This window comes from Rhinoderma darwinii, unplaced genomic scaffold (genome assembly GCF_050947455.1).
Source record: "Rhinoderma darwinii isolate aRhiDar2 unplaced genomic scaffold, aRhiDar2.hap1 Scaffold_426, whole genome shotgun sequence".
NCBI lineage: Eukaryota > Metazoa > Chordata > Amphibia > Anura > Rhinodermatidae > Rhinoderma > Rhinoderma darwinii.
The window spans coordinates 143,633-163,400 of NW_027463794.1; the positions used below are offsets into that span (position 1 = coordinate 143,633).

The 19,768-nt window shown below is 53.0% G+C and overlaps 1 protein-coding gene and 1 non-coding gene across 2 annotated transcripts; both read left to right on the plus strand.

Annotated features, from left to right (window-relative positions):
* The first annotated feature begins 244 nt into the window (after window positions 1-244).
* On the plus strand, window positions 245-16,603 carry LOC142710515 (zinc finger CCHC domain-containing protein 3-like). The gene is made up of 2 exons (XM_075848563.1): window positions 245-805; window positions 16,595-16,603. Exons 1-2 carry the CDS (start codon window positions 245-247, stop codon window positions 16,601-16,603), a joined length of 570 nt encoding a protein of 189 aa, XP_075704678.1.
* A 2,246-nt stretch (window positions 16,604-18,849) lies between these two features.
* On the plus strand, window positions 18,850-19,034 carry LOC142710546 (U2 spliceosomal RNA). The gene has a single exon (XR_012869571.1). It is a non-coding gene; the product is annotated as a U2 spliceosomal RNA (small nuclear RNA).
* Window positions 19,035-19,768: the final 734 nt, after the last annotated feature.

Below are 19,768 nucleotides of genomic sequence, written 5' to 3' on the forward strand. Positions count from 1 at the left end.
TGATGGACCAGGTGAGCCGGCCCAGGCCAGGACATCTCCTCCTGAAGCCTCCTCAAGCCAACAGGCCACCAGGAAGCCGAACCAGGCTGCTCCAACCCTGGAGCCCTGGATGAAGCAGACGGTGGCCCTGAAGCTGAAGGAGGTGGACGGGAGAGTGCCGGACATGACGGAAGAAGTGTTCTGCCAGAAGATGCTCCTGGACCAGGGCTTCGCTAAGCCGGAGACCATCAGCATCCAGGCCTTCATGACCGGGATGTTCTTCGTGACCTTCGCTTCGATCAACATCTGCAGAAGGTACTGGGAGATGGTGAAAGCGGCGAGGCCTGAATCCCCTTTCTCTCGCTTTGTGGGCAACTGCCCTGTCCAAAGAGAGGAAAGGCGGGTGACGGTCTCAATGCGGAACCCACACACCCCCGGCAAAGACATCACCACGCTCCTGAAGCGGTTCTGCACAGTGGTGAGGGAACCCACCCACATCCTGAACGGACTCGGCTTCTGGACTGGCAAGTGGTCGGTAATCGTCCGACTGAACAAGGATTCGAGCGCGGAAGACGGCCTCCAGCACCTGCCCCAGTCATTCTCGCTGGGCAACTCCTACGGCCTCATCTACTACCCGGACATGCCGCAGATCTGCAGGAGATGCAGCAAGAAGGGTCATTCGGTGAAGGACTGCAAGGAGGACGCCTGCAAGAACTGCCGGGTAACAGGACACGAGACCAAAGACTGCCCGAAACGGACAATGTGCAACCTCTGCGGACAAGCAGCCCACTCCTACAAGGACTGCCCGAAGAGGGATCGATCCTGGGCAACTGTAGCGGCGAAAGCTCCGGCCAGAGGGAACCCCGCCCCAGCCAGAGCTCCAGCGGCGCAGAAGACCGGGAATAAGAAGGATGGTAAGAAGACGACAGTCCCTCCCCCCCGTCTCCCGGCCCTCCCTCGCCCTACCCTTCCCACCCTCCCTCGCCCGGCCCTCCCCACCCCCCCGTCCCCAACCCCTGTCACCCCCACTGAGGCTCTCACCTTCTCCTACCCACCCATCTCAGTGGTCCTGTCACCTGCACCTCTCCCAACCCAGCCTCCCTTCTCCCCAGCTCCAGCAGCACTAACATCTTCCCCTCCAGCTGCTGGAGTCCTCTCCCTGGAGGATTTTCCCCCTCTTGTCTCCTCAGGTGCCATCCAGAGGAAGAGAAAGGTGAGGGACAGCCCAGCTGCTGAGTCCTCAAAGCGACAAGTCGTAGAAATCTGCGAAGATTCCCTTGCGCAGCAGGAGGAAATGGAGCAGATGGTGGAGGAACTCGTGTCTGAACCTGAGGTCATCGACTTCACAACAGACATCCAGGTGGCTACAATCCTGGAACAATTTTTGTCAGAGGGCCTGCTGGATCTTTCGGACCCGCCAGGAGAGGAGGATCCGCCCGACCGGACTGGTAACTAAGGTGTATCGTTTGCACTGACCTTCTTTATTCTCCCCCATGGCTGCTAAACTTAACATCTTTAGCCTCAATGTGAGGAGTGTTAGAGATAGGACTAGATGTCAGATGGTGCTAACTTTTCTTTCCAAGCAGTCGAGTGATGTATTTATGCTGCAGGAATGTACTCTCCCCTCTTCCAGGTCATACCATCATCTGGCCAGGCAGTGGACCCATGGCCCGTCCTACTGGTCTGGTGGGGGCGACTGTAAGTCTGCAGGGGTTGCCATCCTGATTAGGGGAGGCGTATTTACTGTTGACTCTGTCCAGGAGCTCGCCTGCGGCCGCTTGTTGGTCGTAGACGGTTCCTGGGCAGGAGAGCCGATTAGGCTCATCAACGTGTACGCTCCCCCTATGAAGGCTGAGCGCCTGGAACTATTCCAGACCCTGCGGACCCAGCTCGCCACCACTAGGGCAGTGGTGATGGCCGGGGACTTCAACTGCCCCATCGAAGAGGATGGACGAAGTTCCGGCACTTCAATCAAACTGGATGTCAGTTCCAAACTGCTTATCGAGATGGTAACCGAAGCATCCTTGCAGGACGTTGTGGGCTCCATGGGGATCGGCTCTGTGAACTATTCATGGAGCCGACCCGATGGCTCACTTCGTTCTCGGATTGACTTTGTGTTCACCTCCCGGGCAGTCAAGCAGCATGGGCACTCCATGGTCCCCTGCTTCTTCTCCGACCACAGGGCCATTCTCTTCCAGGGTGCCATCGGCCACGGTTTTCCTCCCGGCCCTGGCTCCTGGAAGCTGAATTGTGCCCTGCTGGAAAGAGAGGAGGTACTGGCGGAACTTAGAGACGCCTATATTGTTTGGAGGAATGATAAAGTTTTCTTTGACAAAACCTGTGACTGGTGGGAATATGTTAAAGTTGAATTTCGTTGTTTCTTTCAGGCAAAAAGTCGTCAACAGGCGTGTGAGAGGAAGAGAGACTTCAGAGAGATGCAGCGTCAGCTGCGATCCCTGCAAGACCTCCTTCAATGCGGCTGGGACGTCAGGAAGGAGCTGGAGGAAGCCAAAAAGGGCCTGAAAAGGCACTTTGAGGAGGAATCCAAGCGAATTGTCTTTCGTTCCAAGGTGGAGAACCTGGAGAAGGGTGAGAAATGTAACTCGTTCTTTTTCAGGAAACTCCATGCCGGCCACACGCCCCTGAAGGAACTTCGAGATGAGACCGGAAACATGCATTCTGGGAAGAAGGAGGTGATGGGAGTCGTCACAGACTACTACCGAAGCCTCTACTCCCGGAAAACCACTGACCCCGAAGCCGCCGATAAATTCCTGTCAGGTATCACTAATCATCTTGATCCTGCAGGTACGGAGGCTATGGATGTACCCCTGACGGTGGAGGAACTGCTCTCTGCCGCTAAATCCTTCAGACCCGGCAGGACCCCGGGCAGTGATGGTCTCCCAGCAGAGCTCTATGTAGCGCTGGGGGACTTGATCTGTCCGGACCTGCTGGAGCTCTATGAGGAGATGGTGGTGGAGGGTAGAATGCCACCGTCCTTGAGAGAAGGCATGATCACGATCTTGTATAAGCGGAAGGGGGAGAGATGTGACCTGAAAAACTGGCGTCCCATCTCTCTCCTGAACGTGGACTACAAGATCCTCGCCAAAGTATTGGCCAACAGACTGAAGGTTGTCATCGGACAGATCATCGGATCGGACCAAACCTGCGGCATTCCTGGCCGTAGGGTGGCCGACAGTCTTGCCCTGGTGAGGGACACGGTGCATTACATGCAAAGCCGCCGTACACACGCGGCCCTGGTCAGTCTGGATCAGGAGAAGGCTTTTGACCGGGTCTCTCACGAATTCATGGGTAAGGCTCTGCGTAGGCTGCGGCTTGGCAGGTTGTTCTGTTTGTATGTTAACCTGATGTATTGCGACATTTACAGCTCGGTGCTGGTGAACGGCTGGAAGACTGACCCCTTTCCTGTATCGTCGGGGGTTAGACAAGGCTGTCCTCTTTCACCTCTCCTTTTTGTTTGTGTTATAGAGCTCTTCGCAGAGGCTATCCGGCAGAATGGAGAGATCAGAGGGATCACCGCACCAGGTCCAGGACACTTCGAGGTCAAATGCTCGCTGTACATGGACGACGTGACCGTCTTCTGCGCTGACCAGAGTTCGGTGACTGCACTCGTCCAGACCTGTGAGGAGTTCGGACGCGCTTCAGGGGCAAAAGTCAACTGCGGGAAGTCGGAAGCCATGCTCTTCGGAAAGTGGTATCTGCCTTCTCCTGCCTCCTTCCCGTTTACTATCAAGCTGGACTTCATCAAAATTCTGGGAGTCTGGTTCGGTAAGGAAGGTGCAGCCCTAAAGTCGTGGGAAGAACGCTTGGCCAAAGTCAACCAAAGGATCGGACTGTGGAGCCTCAGACAACTCACTATTGAGGGCAAAGCAATGGTCCTGCGTAACGAAGTCTTGCCTGTGCTACAATACACTGCACAGGCATGGCCCCCTCTTGCCACCGTCTCGAGGGCCATTACCAGGACTGTGTTTCGCTTCATCTGGGGCTCGAAAATGGACAGAGTAAAGCGGACTGTTATGTACAAGGAGCCCCGCAAAGGTGGGAAGGGTATACCCGACATTCCCACTCTGCTGCGGATCGCTTTTGTATGTGACTGTGTTCGTAGGACTCTGAGGACAGCAAACGGCTCTGCGGGCAAGGCCATGTCCCGCTACTTCCTCCTTCCCCTCTGGCGAGGTTTTGGCTGGGACAAGTGGGACAGCTCCTTCCCTTACAACTGGCACGCTCCCTGGTTCTACGGAGATGTCGTCCGGTTTGTGAGGGAGCATCAACTGGAGGGTCTTAAGCCCGACTTGTGGAAACCTAAGACGATCCACAAACACATCAGAGCAAAGGACTCACTGGAGTCTGTTCCAGGGCTTCATGCCGACACTTTGGAGACTGTTTGGACTAACGTGTCATCTGGCAGGTTGACCAACGGGCACAAGGACATTTCATGGATGGCCATCCAGGGAGGACTGCCTCTTAGGTCATTCATGCATGCCCGCAACCTGTGCAAGACCCGGTACTGCCCCAGGTGCCCCTTCACGGAGGAAACATCTTTGCACATTTTCTGGCAGTGCCCCTTTGCACAGGGTCTGTTGAAAGCCTTGGAACATGAACTCAAGGACTCAGTACCCAGGAACAGACTGTCGTACCGCTCGGTACTTTATGGACTATTTCCTGGGAATACCACGGATGGAGCAATCCAGGAAGCCTGGCGCCTTATGAACTGCTTTAAGGACGCTATATGGTTTGCCAGGAACCGTCTGATTTTGCGGAGAGAGAGTGTGTCCGTCCAGGACTGCCGCAGGCTGATCCACAGCCTGCTCAGAGACTATTCCATCTGGGACAGCCCGGACGTCGATGAGGAAGAGGACTGATACTCCCCTTCCCCCCACTCTCCCTTCTTGTGTGTTGTCTTTCAATAAAGCTTCGGGCCTGTGATTTCCCCCTTCCCTATCCCCTCCTACCCACTCCCCTATCCCATCACTTGTCTGTAATGCTTTGTTGTTTGGCATTAGTGAATGCAAGAATGTTAGTGTAGCATGTGGTGTAATGTATAGCATAGGCTAGCCTGTACTGTGTATTATACTGTCATGTTATGTTTGACGACTGTTATTATTTATTATTTGCTGCTTCATGGCTTGCGCTGCGTCGCAGTAATGTTTGTATGATGACGATTGATTGTCAATAAAGCATTTTTCAATCAAAAAATCTGTTCTTATCAGTCCTTGTAAGGATAGATAGCTCGGAGAACCACTGGGGGCTATAAACACTAGCTTAGCGATCCAAGAGCGTTCCAGACGAAGCCGGCGACGAACTGCGGAGAAGAACCAGCGAAGACGACGATCCAGAAGGGAGAAGCCGCCATCGGGGAAGAAGCTCCGGGAGATCGCTGCCGGGAAGAAGAAGGAGAACTTCGGAGAAGAGCCGCTGCTGAAGGGGATCTTTGAAGAAGCTCGGCCGCAGAAGAAGCTCGACGAGGAACCGCTGCGGAAGAAATTTCGTGGAAGAACCTCGGCCAGCAAGGAGAAGATTTGCATAGCTCCGCCCCCTTCGGGAAAGAGCTATCGAAGATCCTCCCCAAGCGACAGGAACAGCTGGAAGAAGCCATGGCCTCAACCAGCAACCCTGCCACCCAGAAGAAGAAGGCTGATGGACCAGGTGAGCCGGCCCAGGCCAGGACATCTCCTCCTGAAGCCTCCTCAGGCGAACAGGCCACCAGGAAGCCGAACCAGGCTGCTCCAACCCTGGAGCCCTGGATGAAGCAGACGGTGGCCCTGAAGCTGAAGGAGGTGGACGGGAGAGTGCCGGACATGACGGAAGAAGTGTTCTGCCAGAAGATGCTCCTGGACCAGGGCTTCGCTAAGCCGGAGACCATCAGCATCCAGGCCTTCATGACCGGGATGTTCTTCGTGACCTTCGCTTCGATCAACATCTGCAGAAGGTACTGGGAGATGGTGAAAGCGGCGAGGCCTGAATCCCCTTTCTCTCGCTTTGTGGGCAACTGCCCTGTCCAAAGAGAGGAAAGGCGGGTGACGGTCTCAATGCGGAACCCACACACCCCCGGCAAAGACATCACCACGCTCCTGAAGCGGTTCTGCACAGTGGTGAGGGAACCCACCCACATCCTGAACGGACTCGGCTTCTGGACTGGCAAGTGGTCGGTAATCGTCCGACTGAACAAGGATTCGAGCGCGGAAGACGGCCTCCAGCACCTGCCCCAGTCATTCTCGCTGGGCAACTCCTACGGCCTCATCTATTACCCGGACATGCCGCAGATCTGCAGGAGATGCAGCAAGAAGGGTCATTCGGTGAAGGACTGCAAGGAGGACGCCTGCAAGAACTGCCGGGTAACAGGACACGAGACCAAAGACTGCCCGAAACGGACAATGTGCAACCTCTGCGGACAAGCAGCCCACTCTTACAAGGACTGCCCGAAGAGGGATCGATCCTGGGCAACTGTAGCAGCAAAAGCTCCAGCCAGAGGGAACCCCGCCCCAGCCAGAGCTCCAGCGGCACAGAAGACCGGGAAAAAGAAGGATGGTAAGAAGACGACAGTCCCTCCCCCCCCTCTCCCGGCCCTCCCTCGCCCTACCCTTCCCACCCTCCCTCGCCCGGCCCTCCCCACCCCCCTGTCCCCAACCCCTGTCACCCCCACTGAGGCTCTCACCTTCTCCTACCCACCCATCTCAGTGGTCCTGTCACCTGCACCTCTCCCAACCCAGCCTCCCTTCTCCCCAGCTCCAGCAGCACTAACATCTTCCCCTCCAGCTGCTGGAGTCCTCTCCCTGGAGGATTTTCCCCCTCTTGTCTCCTCAGGTGCCATCCAGAGGAAGAGAAAGGTGAGGGACAGCCCAGCTGCTGAGTCCTCAAAGCGACAAGTCGTGGAAATCTGCGAAGATTCCCTTGCGCAGCAGGAGGAAATGGAGCAGATGGTGGAGGAACTCGTGTCTGAACCTGAGGTCATCGACTTCACAACAGACATCCAGGTGGCTACAATCCTGGAACAATTTTTGTCAGAGGGCCTGCTGGATCTTCCGGACCCGCCAGGCTCCAGAGAGGAGGATCCGCCCGACCGGACTGGTAACTAAGGTGTATCGTTTGCACTAACCTTCTTTATTCTCCCCCATGGCTGCTAAACTTAACATCTTTAGCCTCAATGTGAGGAGTGTTAGAGATAGGACTAGATGTCAGATGGTGCTAACTTTTCTTTCCAAGCAGTCGAGTGATGTATTTATGCTGCAGGAATGTACTCTCCCCTCTTCCAGGTCATACCATCATCTGGCCAGGCAGTGGACCCATGGCCCGTCCTACTGGTCTGGTGGGGGCGACTGTAAGTCTGCAGGGGTTGCCATCCTGATTAGGGGAAGCGTATTTACTGTTGACTCTGTCCAGGAGCTCGTCTGCGGCCGCTTGTTGGTCGTAGACGGTTCCTGGGCGGGAGAGCCGATTAGGCTCATCAACGTGTACGCTCCCCCTATGAAGGCTGAGCGCCTGGAACTATTCCAGACCCTGCGGCCCCAGCTCGCCACCACTAGGGCAGTGGTGATGGCCGGGGACTTCAACTGCCCCATCGAAGAGGATGGACGAAGTTCCGGCACTTCAATCAAGCTGGATGTCAGTTCCAAACTGCTTATCGAGATGGTAACCGAAGCATCCTTGCAGGACGTGGTGGGCTCCATGGGGATCGGCTCTGTGAACTATTCATGGAGCCGACCCGATGGCTCACTTCGTTCTCGGATTGACTTTGTGTTCACCTCCCGGGCAGTCAAGCAGCATGGGCACTCCATGGTCCCCTGCTTCTTCTCTGACCACAGGGCCATTCTCTTCCAGGGTGCCATCGGCCACGGTTTTCCTCCCGGCCCTGGCTCCTGGAAGCTGAATTGTGCCCTGCTGGAAAGAGAGGAGGTACTGGCGGAACTTAGAGACGCCTATATTGTTTGGAGGAATGATAAAGTTTTCTTTGACAAAACCTGTGACTGGTGGGAATATGTTAAAGTTGAATTTCGTTGTTTCTTTCAGGCAAAAAGTCGTCAACAGGCGTGTGAGAGGAAGAGAGACTTCAGAGAGATGCAGCGTCAGCTGCGATCCCTGCAAGACCTCCTTCAATGCGGCTGGGACGTCAGGAAGGAGCTGGAGGAAGCCAAAAAGGGCCTGAAAAGGCACTTTGAGGAGGAATCCAAGCGAATTGTCTTTCGTTCCAAGGTGGAGAACCTGGAGAAGGGTGAGAAATGTAACTCGTTCTTTTTCAGGAAACTCCATGCCGGCCACACGCCCCTGAAGGAACTCCGAGATGAGACCGGAAACATGCATTCTGGGAAGAAGGAGGTGATGGGAGTCGTCACAGACTACTACCGAAGCCTCTACTCCCGGAAAACCACTGACCCCGAAGCCGCCGATAAATTCCTGTCAGGTATCACTAATCATCTTGATCCTGCAGGTACGGAGGCTATGGATGTACCCCTGACGGTGGAGGAACTGCTCTCTGCCGCTAAATCCTTCAGACCCGGTAGGACCCCGGGCAGTGATGGTCTCCCAGCAGAGCTCTATGTAGCGCTGGTGGACTTGATCTGTCCGGACCTGCTGGAGCTCTATGAGGAGATGGTGGTGGAGGGTAGAATGCCACCGTCCTTGAGAGAAGGCATGATCACGATCTTGTATAAGCGGAAGGGGGAGAGATGTGACCTGAAAAACTGGCGTCCCATCTCTCTCCTGAACGTGGACTACAAGATCCTCGCCAAAGTATTGACCAACAGACTGAAGGTTGTCATCGGACAGATCATCGGATCGGACCAAACCTGCGGCATTCCTGGCCGTAGGGTGGCCGACAGTCTTGCCCTGGTGAGGGACACGGTGCATTACATGCAAAGCCGCCGTACACACGCGGCCCTGGTCAGTCTGGATCAGGAGAAGGCTTTTGACCGGGTCTCTCACGAATTCATGGGTAAGGCTCTGCGTAGGCTGCGGCTTGGCAGGTTGTTCTGTTTGTATGTTAACCTGATGTATTGCGACATTTACAGCTCGGTGCTGGTGAACGGCTGGAAGACTGACCCCTTTCCTGTATCGTCGGGGGTTAGACAAGGCTGTCCTCTTTCACCTCTCCTTTTTGTTTGTGTTATAGAGCTCTTCGCAGAGGCTATCCGGCAGAATGGAGAGATCAGAGGGATCACCGCACCAGGTCCAGGACACTTCGAGGTCAAATGCTCGCTGTACATGGACGACGTGACCGTCTTCTGCGCTGACCAGAGTTCGGTGACTGCACTCGTCCAGACCTGTGAGGAGTTCGGACGCGCTTCAGGGGCAAAAGTCAACTGCGGGAAGTCGGAAGCCATGCTCTTCGGAAAGTGGTACCTGCCTTCTCCTGCCTCCTTCCCGTTTACTATCAAGCCGGACTTCATCAAAATTCTGGGAGTCTGGTTCGGTAAGGAAGGTGCAGCCCTAAAGTCGTGGGAAGAACGCTTGGCCAAAGTCAACCAAAGGATCGGACTGTGGAGCCTCAGACAACTCACTATTGAGGGCAAAGCAATGGTCCTGCGTAACGAAGTCTTGCCTGTGCTACAATACACTGCACAGGCATGGCCCCCTCTTGCCACCGTCTCGAGGGCCATTACCAGGACTGTGTTTCGCTTCATCTGGGGCTCGAAAATGGACAGAGTAAAGCGGACTGTTATGTACAAGGAGCCCCGCAAAGGTGGGAAGGGTATACCCGACATTCCCACTCTGCTGCGGATCGCTTTTGTATGTGACTGTGTTCGTAGGACTCTGAGGACAGCAAACGGCTCTGCGGGCAAGGCCATGTCCCGCTACTTCCTCCTTCCCCTCTGGCGAGGTTTTGGCTGGGACAAGTGGGACAGCTCCTTCCCTTACAACTGGCACGCTCCCTGGTTCTACGGAGATGTTGTCCGGTTTGTGAGGGAGCATCAACTGGAGGGTCTTAAGCCCGACTTGTGGAAACCTAAGACGATCCACAAGCACATCAGAGCAAAGGACTCACTGGAGTTTGTTCCAGGGCTTCATGCCGACACGTTGGAGACTGTTTGGACTAACGTGTCATCTGGCAGGTTGACCAACGGGCACAAGGACATTTCATGGATGGCCATCCAGGGAGGACTGCCTCTTAGGTCATTCATGCATGCCCGCAACCTGTGCAAGACCCGGTACTGCCCCAGGTGCCCCTTCACGGAGGAAACATCTTTGCACATTTTCTGGCAGTGCCCCTTTGCACAGGGTCTGTTGAAAGCCTTGGAACATGAACTCAAGGACTCAGTACCCAGGAACAGACTGTCGTACCGCTCGGTACTTTATGGACTATTTCCTGGGAATACCACGGATGGAGCAATCCAGGAAGCCTGGCGCCTTATGAACTGCTTTAAGGACGCTATATGGTTTGCCAGGAACCGTCTGATTTTGCGGAGAGAGAGTGTGTCCGTCCAGGACTGCCGCAGGCTGATCCACAGCCTGCTCAGAGACTATTCCACCTGGGACAGCCCGGACGTCGATGAGGAAGAGGACTGATACTCCCCTTCCCCCCACTCTCCCTTCTTGTGTGTTGTCTTTCAATAAAGCTTCGGGCCTGTGATTTCCCCCTTCCCTATCCCCTCCTACCCACTCCCCTATCCCATCACTTGTCTGTAATGCTTTGTTGTTTGGCTTTAGTGAATGCAAGAATGTTAGTGTAGCATGTGGTGTAATGTATAGCATAGGCTAGCCTGTACTGTGTATTATACTGTCATGTTATGTTTGACGACTGTTATTATTTATTATTTGCTGCTTCATGGCTTGCGCTGCGTCGCAGTAATGTTTGTATGATGACGATTGATTGTCAATAAAGCAATTTTCAATCAAAAAAATCTGTTCTTATCAGTCCTTGTAAGGATAGATAGCTCGGAGAACCACTGGGGGCTATAAACACTAGCTTAGCGATCCAAGAGCGTTCCAGACGAAGCCGGCGACGAACTGCGGAGAAGAACCACCGAAGACGAAGATCCAGAAGGGAGAAGCCGCCATCGGGGAAGAAGCTCCGGGAGATCGCTGCCGGGAAGAAGGAGAACTGCGACAGAGACCTTCGGAGAAGAGCCGCTGCTGAAGGGGATCTTTGAAGAAGCTCGGCCGCAGAAGAAGCTCGACGAGGAACCGCTGCGGAAGAAATTTCGTGGAAGAACCTCGGCCAGCAAGGAGAAGATTTGCATAGCTCCGCCCCCTTCGGGAAAGAGCTATCGAAGATCCTCCCCAAGCGACAGGAACAGCTGGAAGAAGCCATGGCCTCAACCAGCAACCCTGCCACCCAGAAGAAGAAGGCTGATGGACCAGGTGAGCCGGTCCAGGCCAGGACATCTCCTCCTGAAGCCTCCTCAAGCGAACAGGCCACCAGGAAGCCGAACCAGGCTGCTCCAACCCTGGAGCCCTGGATGAAGCAGACGGTGGCCCTGAAGCTGAAGGAGGTGGACGGGAGAGTGCCGGACATGACGGAAGAAGTGTTCTGCCAGAAGATGCTCCTGGACCAGGGCTTCGCTAAGCCGGAGACCATCAGCATCCAGGCCTTCATGACCGGGATGTTCTTCGTGACCTTCGCTTCGATCAACATCTGCAGAAGGTACTGGGAGATGGTGAAAGCGGCGAGGCCTGAATCCCCTTTCTCTCGCTTTGTGGGCAACTGCCCTGTCCAAAGAGAGGAAAGGCGGGTGACGGTCTCAATGCGGAACCCACACACCCCCGGCAAAGACATCACCACGCTCCTGAAGCGGTTCTGCACAGTGGTGAGGGAACCCACCCACATCCTGAACGGACTCGGCTTCTGGACTGGCAAGTGGTCGGTAATCGTCCGACTGAACAAGGATTCGAGCGCGGAAGACGGCCTCCAGCACCTGCCCCAGTCATTCTCGCTGGGCAACTCCTACGGCCTCATCTATTACCCGGACATGCCGCAGATCTGCAGGAGATGCAGCAAGAAGGGTCATTCGGTGAAGGACTGCAAGGAGGACGCCTGCAAGAACTGCCGGGTAACAGGACACGAGACCAAAGACTGCCCGAAACGGACAATGTGCAACCTCTGCGGACAAGCAGCCCACTCTTACAAGGACTGCCCGAAGAGGGATCGATCCTGGGCAACTGTAGCAGCGAAAGCTCCAGCCAGAGGGAACCCCGCCCCAGCCAGAGCTCCAGCGGCACAGAAGACCGGGAAAAAGAAGGATGGTAAGAAGACGACAGTCCCTCCCCCCCCTCTCCCGGCCCTCCCTCGCCCTACCCTTCCCACCCTCCCTCGCCCGGCCCTCCCCACCCCCCCGTCCCCAACCCCTGTCACCCCCACTGAGGCTCTCACCTTCTCCTACCCACCCATCTCAGTGGTCCTGTCACCTGCACCTCTCCCAACCCAGCCTCCCTTCTCCCCAGCTCCAGCAGCACTAACATCTTCCCCTCCAGCTGCTGGAGTCCTCTCCCTGGAGGATTTTCCCCCTCTTGTCTCCTCAGGTGCCATCCAGAGGAAGAGAAAGGTGAGGGACAGCCCAGCTGCTGAGTCCTCAAAGCGACAAGTCGTGGAAATCTGCGAAGATTCCCTTGCGCAGCAGGAGGAAATGGAGCAGATGGTGGAGGAACTCGTGTCTGAACCTGAGGTCATCGACTTCACAACAGACATCCAGGTGGCTACAATCCTGGAACAATTTTTGTCAGAGGGCCTGCTGGATCTTCCGGACCCGCCAGGCTCCAGAGAGGAGGATCCGCCCGACCGGACTGGTAACTAAGGTGTATCGTTTGCACTAACCTTCTTTATTCTCCCCCATGGCTGCTAAACTTAACATCTTTGGCCTCAATGTGAGGAGTGTTAGAGATAGGACTAGATGTCAGATGGTGCTAACTTTTCTTTCCAAGCAGTCGAGTGATGTATTTATGCTGCAGGAATGTACTCTCCCCTCTTCCAGGTCATACCATCATCTGGCCAGGCAGTGGACCCATGGCCCGTCCTACTGGTCTGGTGGGGGCGACTGTAAGTCTGCAGGGGTTGCCATCCTGATTAGGGGAAGCGTATTTACTGTTGACTCTGTCCAGGAGCTCGTCTGCGGCCGCTTGTTGGTCGTAGACGGTTCCTGGGCGGGAGAGCCGATTAGGCTCATCAACGTGTACGCTCCCCCTATGAAGGCTGAGCGCCTGGAACTATTCCAGACCCTGCGGACCCAGCTCGCCACCACTAGGGCAGTGGTGATGGCCGGGGACTTCAACTGCCCCATCGAAGAGGATGGACGAAGTTCCGGCACTTCAATCAAGCTGGATGTCAGTTCCAAACTGCTTATCGAGATGGTAACCGAAGCATCCTTGCAGGACGTTGTGGGCTCCATGGGGATCGGCTCTGTGAACTATTCATGGAGCCGACCCGATGGCTCACTTCGTTCTCGGATTGACTTTGTGTTCACCTCCCGGGCAGTCAAGCAGCATGGGCACTCCATGGTCCCCTGCTTCTTCTCTGACCACAGGGCCATTCTCTTCCAGGGTGCCATCGGCCACGGTTTTCCTCCCGGCCCTGGCTCCTGGAAGCTGAATTGTGCCCTGCTGGAAAGAGAAGAGGTACTGGCGGAACTTAGAGACGCCTATATTGTTTGGAGGAATGATAAAGTTTTCTTTGACAAAACCTGTGACTGGTGGGAATATGTTAAAGTTGAATTTCGTTGTTTCTTTCAGGCAAAAAGTCGTCAACAGGCGTGTGAGAGGAAGAGAGACTTCAGAGAGATGCAGCGTCAGCTGCGATCCCTGCAAGACCTCCTTCAATGCGGCTGGGACGTCAGGAAGGAGCTGGAGGAAGCCAAAAAGGGCCTGAAAAGGCACTTTGAGGAGGAATCCAAGCGAATTGTCTTTCGTTCCAAGGTGGAGAACCTGGAGAAGGGTGAGAAATGTAACTCGTTCTTTTTCAGGAAACTCCATGCCGGCCACACGCCCCTGAAGGAACTCCGAGATGAGACCGGAAACATGCATTCTGGGAAGAAGGAGGTGATGGGAGTCGTCACAGACTACTACCGAAGCCTCTACTCCCGGAAAACCACTGACCCCGAAGCCGCCGATAAATTCCTGTCAGGTATCACTAATCATCTTGATCCTGCAGGTACGGAGGCTATGGATGTACCCCTGACGGTGGAGGAACTGCTCTCTGCCGCTAAATCCTTCAGACCCGGCAGGACCCCGGGCAGTGATGGTCTCCCAGCAGAGCTCTATGTAGCGCTGGGGGACTTGATCTGTCCGGACCTGCTGGAGCTCTATGAGGAGATGGTGGTGGAGGGTAGAATGCCACCGTCCTTGAGAGAAGGCATGATCACGATCTTGTATAAACGGAAGGGGGAGAGATGTGACCTGAAAAACTGGCGTCCCATCTCTCTCCTGAACGTGGACTACAAGATCCTCGCCAAAGTATTGACCAACAGACTGAAGGTTGTCATCGGACAGATCATCGGATCGGACCAAACCTGCGGCATTCCTGGCCGTAGGGTGGCCGACAGTCTTGCCCTGGTGAGGGACACGGTGCATTACATGCAAAGCCGCCGTACACACGCGGCCCTGGTCAGTCTGGATCAGGAGAAGGCTTTTGACCGGGTCTCTCACGAATTCATGGGTAAGGCTCTGCGTAGGCTGCGGCTTGGCAGGTTGTTCTGTTTGTATGTTAACCTGATGTATTGCGACATTTACAGCTCGGTGCTGGTGAACGGCTGGAAGACTGACCCCTTTCCTGTATCGTCGGGGGTTAGACAAGGCTGTCCTCTTTCACCTCTCCTTTTTGTTTGTGTTATAGAGCTCTTCGCAGAGGCTATCCGGCAGAATGGAGAGATCAGAGGGATCACCGCACCAGGTCCAGGACACTTCGAGGTCAAATGCTCGCTGTACATGGACGACGTGACCGTCTTCTGCGCTGACCAGAGTTCGGTGACTGCACTCGTCCAGACCTGTGAGGAGTTCGGACGCGCTTCAGGGGCAAAAGTCAACTGCGGGAAGTCGGAAGCCATGCTCTTCGGAAAGTGGTACCTGCCTTCTCCTGCCTCCTTCCCGTTTACTATCAAGCCGGACTTCATCAAAATTCTGGGAGTCTGGTTCGGTAAGGAAGGTGCAGCCCTAAAGTCGTGGGAAGAACGCTTGGCCAAAGTCAACCAAAGGATCGGACTGTGGAGCCTCAGACAACTCACTATTGAGGGCAAAGCAATGGTCCTGCGTAACGAAGTCTTGCCTGTGCTACAATACACTGCACAGGCATGGCCCCCTCTTGCAACGGTCTCGAGGGCCATTACCAGGACTGTGTTTCGCTTCATCTGGGGCTCGAAAATGGACAGAGTAAAGCGGACTGTTATGTACAAGGAGCCCCGCAAAGGTGGGAAGGGTATACCCGACATCCCCACTCTGCTGCGGATCGCTTTTGTATGTGACTGTGTTCGTAGGACTCTGAGGACAGCAAACGGCTCTGCGGGCAAGGCCATGTCCCGCTACTTCCTCCTTCCCCTCTGGCGAGGTTTTGGCTGGGATAAGTGGGACAGCTCCTTCCCTTACAACTGGCACGCTCCCTGGTTCTACGGAGATGTCGTCCGGTTTGTGAGGGAGCATCAACTGGAGGGTCTTAAGCCCGACTTGTGGAAACCTAAGACGATCCACAAGCACATCAGAGCAAAGGACTCACTGGAGTTTGTTCCAGGGCTTCATGCCGACACGTTGGAGACTGTTTGGACTAACGTGTCATCTGGCAGGTTGACCAACGGGCACAAGGACATTTCATGGATGGCCATCCAGGGAGGACTGCCTCTTAGGTCATTCATGCATGCCCGCAACCTGTGCAAGACCCGGTACTGCCCCAGGTGCCCCTTCACGGAGGAAACATCTTTGCACATTTTCTGGCAGTGCCCCTTTGCACAGGGTCTGTTGAAAGCCTTGGAACACGAACTCAAGGACTCAGTTCCCAGGAACAGACTGTCGTACCGCTCGGTACTTTATGGACTATTTCCTGGGAATACCACGGATGGAGCAATTCAGGAAGCCTGGCGCCTTATGAACTGTTTTAAGGACGCTATATGGTTCGCCAGGAATCGTCTGATTTTGCGGAGAGAGAGTGTGTCCGTCCAGGACTGCCGCAGGCTGATCCACAGCCTGCTCAGAGACTATTCCACCTGGGACAGCCCGGACGTCGATGAGGAAGAGGACTGATACTCCCCTTCCCCCCACTCTCCCTTCTTGTGTGTTGTCTTTCAATAAAGCTTCGGGCCTGTGATTTCCCCCTTCCCTATCCCCTCCTACCCACTCCCCTATCCCATCACTTGTCTGTAATGCTTTGTTGTTTGGCGTTAGTGAATGCAAGAATGTTAGTGTAGCATGTGGTGTAATGTATAGCATAGGCTAGCCTGTACTGTGTATTATACTGCCATGTTATGTTTGACGACTGTTATTATTTATTATTTGCTGCTTCATGGCTTGCGCTGCGTCGCAGTAATGTTTGTATGATGACGATTGATTGTCAATAAAGCAATTTTCAATCAAAAAAACTTTAGGGTATTGCCTTGTTTCTTGGTCAGGAGGTGCCCTGGTACCCTTTTCCTTGGCCTGGGGGGATCGTCTCTTTTACAAGAGACTTCACCCCTCTGCTGCTATTGGGGAGGAGGATTAGTCCAGGGCAACGAGGAGCGATCACCCACCTGACACCTCGGTGTTGAAGGTTTATCCTGAAAACCATCAGAATGGAGGCCATACCGGAATATATGAAGACCAGGAATGCTGTTCGTTTTACGGTGACGGAACTGGAAAGGACCAAGAAAGACCTGCGTTTTCTGAGCGAAGATTTGTTGCTGGGACTGTTTCGGCTGAGCAAGGAGGACATACTGGCTGTAATGGACTACCCACGGAGAGGTGTTTATGACGTCACGTTCATCAATGAAGAAACGTATTTGAAGTTTTTGGGAATCATGTTGAAGTCACGTGAAGATCCTAAGTTGGGAGGTGTGGTGATGGTACCACACTTTCCTGTGTGGCAGCGACTTGTGACCGTCAAGATGTACTCGCCATATGTTGAAGAGGAGGATATTAGTATATTCCTAGGAAAGTATTGCGAGAAAGTTGTGGAGAAAGGCAAAGTTCTGAATGAATTTGGCTTTTGGACCGGGAAATGGAGATTTTTTTGTTCAATGAAACTGGACAGAACTTCAGGAAAAATGGTAACCCCACCAGCTCGCTTTAAAATTGGAAACACGACTGGAGATTTGTTCTTTTCTGGGATGGACATTTTTTGCAGGAACTGTAAGAAATATGGGCACAATACAGCAGAATGTCAAAAGACTGTCTGTACGAAATGTTTGCAGGAAGGCCATAGCTACCAAGACTGCAAAGAGGAAAAGATTTGTAACATGTGTGGAGAGGCTGGGCATGTCTTCAGGATATGTCCAAAGAGACATAGAAGAGGAGTGCAACAAGAGAGTGGAACGAGTATGGAGAAAAGTAAATCGAATGTTGAAGAGGTTGCTTCAGTAACGGAAAAAATGGAGAATAGTGGAGGAGAAAGTGTTAAAGATATAGATATGGGGAAAGAAAAAATGGCTGAAAAAAGAAAAATTGAGAAAGCTAAAATATCTAAAGAAGAAAGTGAAGAAAGAAAGAGGATAATGAGAGAGGTTATGATTTTACGGGAGAAGGCGGATATAGAGGATTTGCGTGAAAGAATAGAATCGCATTTGTCAAAACATTTTTTCCGCTTTATGGAAAGATTTAGCATACCACCTTGGTTGGTGGAAGAGGTTAAAAGCGAATGGGATGGTGAAACCCTGAAGCAGGAACAATTAGAAATGCTTGTTATTTTTGCGATGAAAAAAGGCTTGGTGCCATGATTTAAATGGCAACAGGTATGGATGTATTTGTGTAATGTATATGTATGTTCAATAAATATATTAAAAGAGGAAAATTAAAAAAAAATAAAAAATAAATAAATAATAAAAATTTTGAAAAAAAAAACAAAAAAAACAACAATACATTTTTCATTATGATGATCCAAGTCTTAAGATTTGAAAAAAAAAAAAAAAAAAAACAAAAAAAAAAAAAAAAAAAAAAAAAAACCTGCTCAAGCTGAGGTTAGTAATCATCCCTGCCGGTGGTACGTGGGCCATCGTAGGGGGATGACAGAACGCCGAGGTGAGGGCAGGGAACCACAACGGTCATCGCTCTGGTGTACGCATTTGGTTTAAAGGTACCATTTGTAGGTGACCAGGCGACCGCCGGATCGAGGTCAGGAGGTCGGGTAGTTTGAAAGCCCGAGTTGCTATGTGCCCCAGGGCTGGTGACCCTGGGGTGCCCTAACTCACTGGGGGTGGGATCCCACTGAGTGAAGGCACACTTGCACGCACTCTTCTTTCACACTTTTAAGCACACACCTTTATTCTCCCGGCCTTCTGGCTGGGAGATGAGGAATTTTTATATACCTGGCGGATGTCCAGGCTGTATCACAGCGCACATCCACTTATTTAATTTTGTTTTTCACTGTGTGTTTGTCACGTTTGTCACAAGGATTTTGGGATGCGGTGCCCTTTTGGGACCCTCCTGAGGTCTAGGGGGAAAATGTGTGGCCTTCTGGTTCCTTTTTCCCCTGCAACCCGGCCTCCCTTCTTCGGAGGGGAGGTGCAACTAGGATGCAGGCTCCTAGGTGGACACTGGGGTGGCAGCCCAGGTAGAAGCCTAGGAGTGTGTTTGGGTCTCCCTAAGCTTCGGCGAGGGGGGACCATCGATCCTTGATCCTCTAGGCCTATGGTTTGGAGGGTCAGGGAATGGTTATGCGGGGCCTCTCTCTTTTAAGAGAAGGGCTGCGATAGACCGCATCCTTGTGCACTTTTTGTGTGGCACCTCTGCACTTTTTATGCACTTGGGTGACAGAAAGCACGGCTCGGGCTTTCAATAAAAAAAAATCTGTTCTTATCAGTTTAATATCTGATACGTCCCCTATCTGGGGACCATATATTAAATGGATTTTTAGAACAGGGAGATGGAAATAGAGCTTGCTCTGTCCACTCCACGCATTGACCTGGTATTGCAGTATTTCCAGGACCGGTGCACCCTTCCCTTATGTGTTGACTAAAATCAGATTCCAAAAGTGCTATTTGTGTTTGCTATTGTTTTTGTCTTTCTGATGGGATCTCCCCTTTTAATCCCATTATTTCAACACCTGTTGGACAATGCATTTGTACAGTCATGTGTGATAATGAGCTAATTTATTAAATGCAATTAATTAATACATTGCCACCTCTTGTTGTGTGTGTGTGTGTGTCTTCTGTGTTTCTGTGTTTCCGGCATTTCACATTGGAACAGCTCATTCACCTTCCTTGTCTTCTCTCCGCCCTCCCTTCTAGGTAAGTTAACGAGCTGCACCTGAGCCAGCCACTGATTGATTGATTGATGCAGCACCACAGTCAAATAGTGGAGTGGAGTAGGGGAACAGCAAACAGCCAATAAAGCAGCCCGCCCGCTCGCCTGCCTGCCCGCCACAATGGACCTACCTGTGTACACTAGATGGATGTGATGGAATGTACTGCCGTCCCTACATTTCCAAGAAGAAGTAAGAATTGCAGTTGCAACAAACCCTTGCTTGCCTACAAAGAGAGCAGCAATTTGGATTTGTTACTATGTTACCTAGAAGAATAACAAACTGTGCAAGGATGGAGGTTGTAGGAGCAAGGAGAACAAGTTGTCTGTAAAGTTGGTGGATGCCTATTTTCCATTTTGCAGTCCCTTGTCTCCCTCTTGTGGCCTCCTGGAGGCAAATAAATGTGCAAAAAAAAGACAGCCTGGCGGCCGG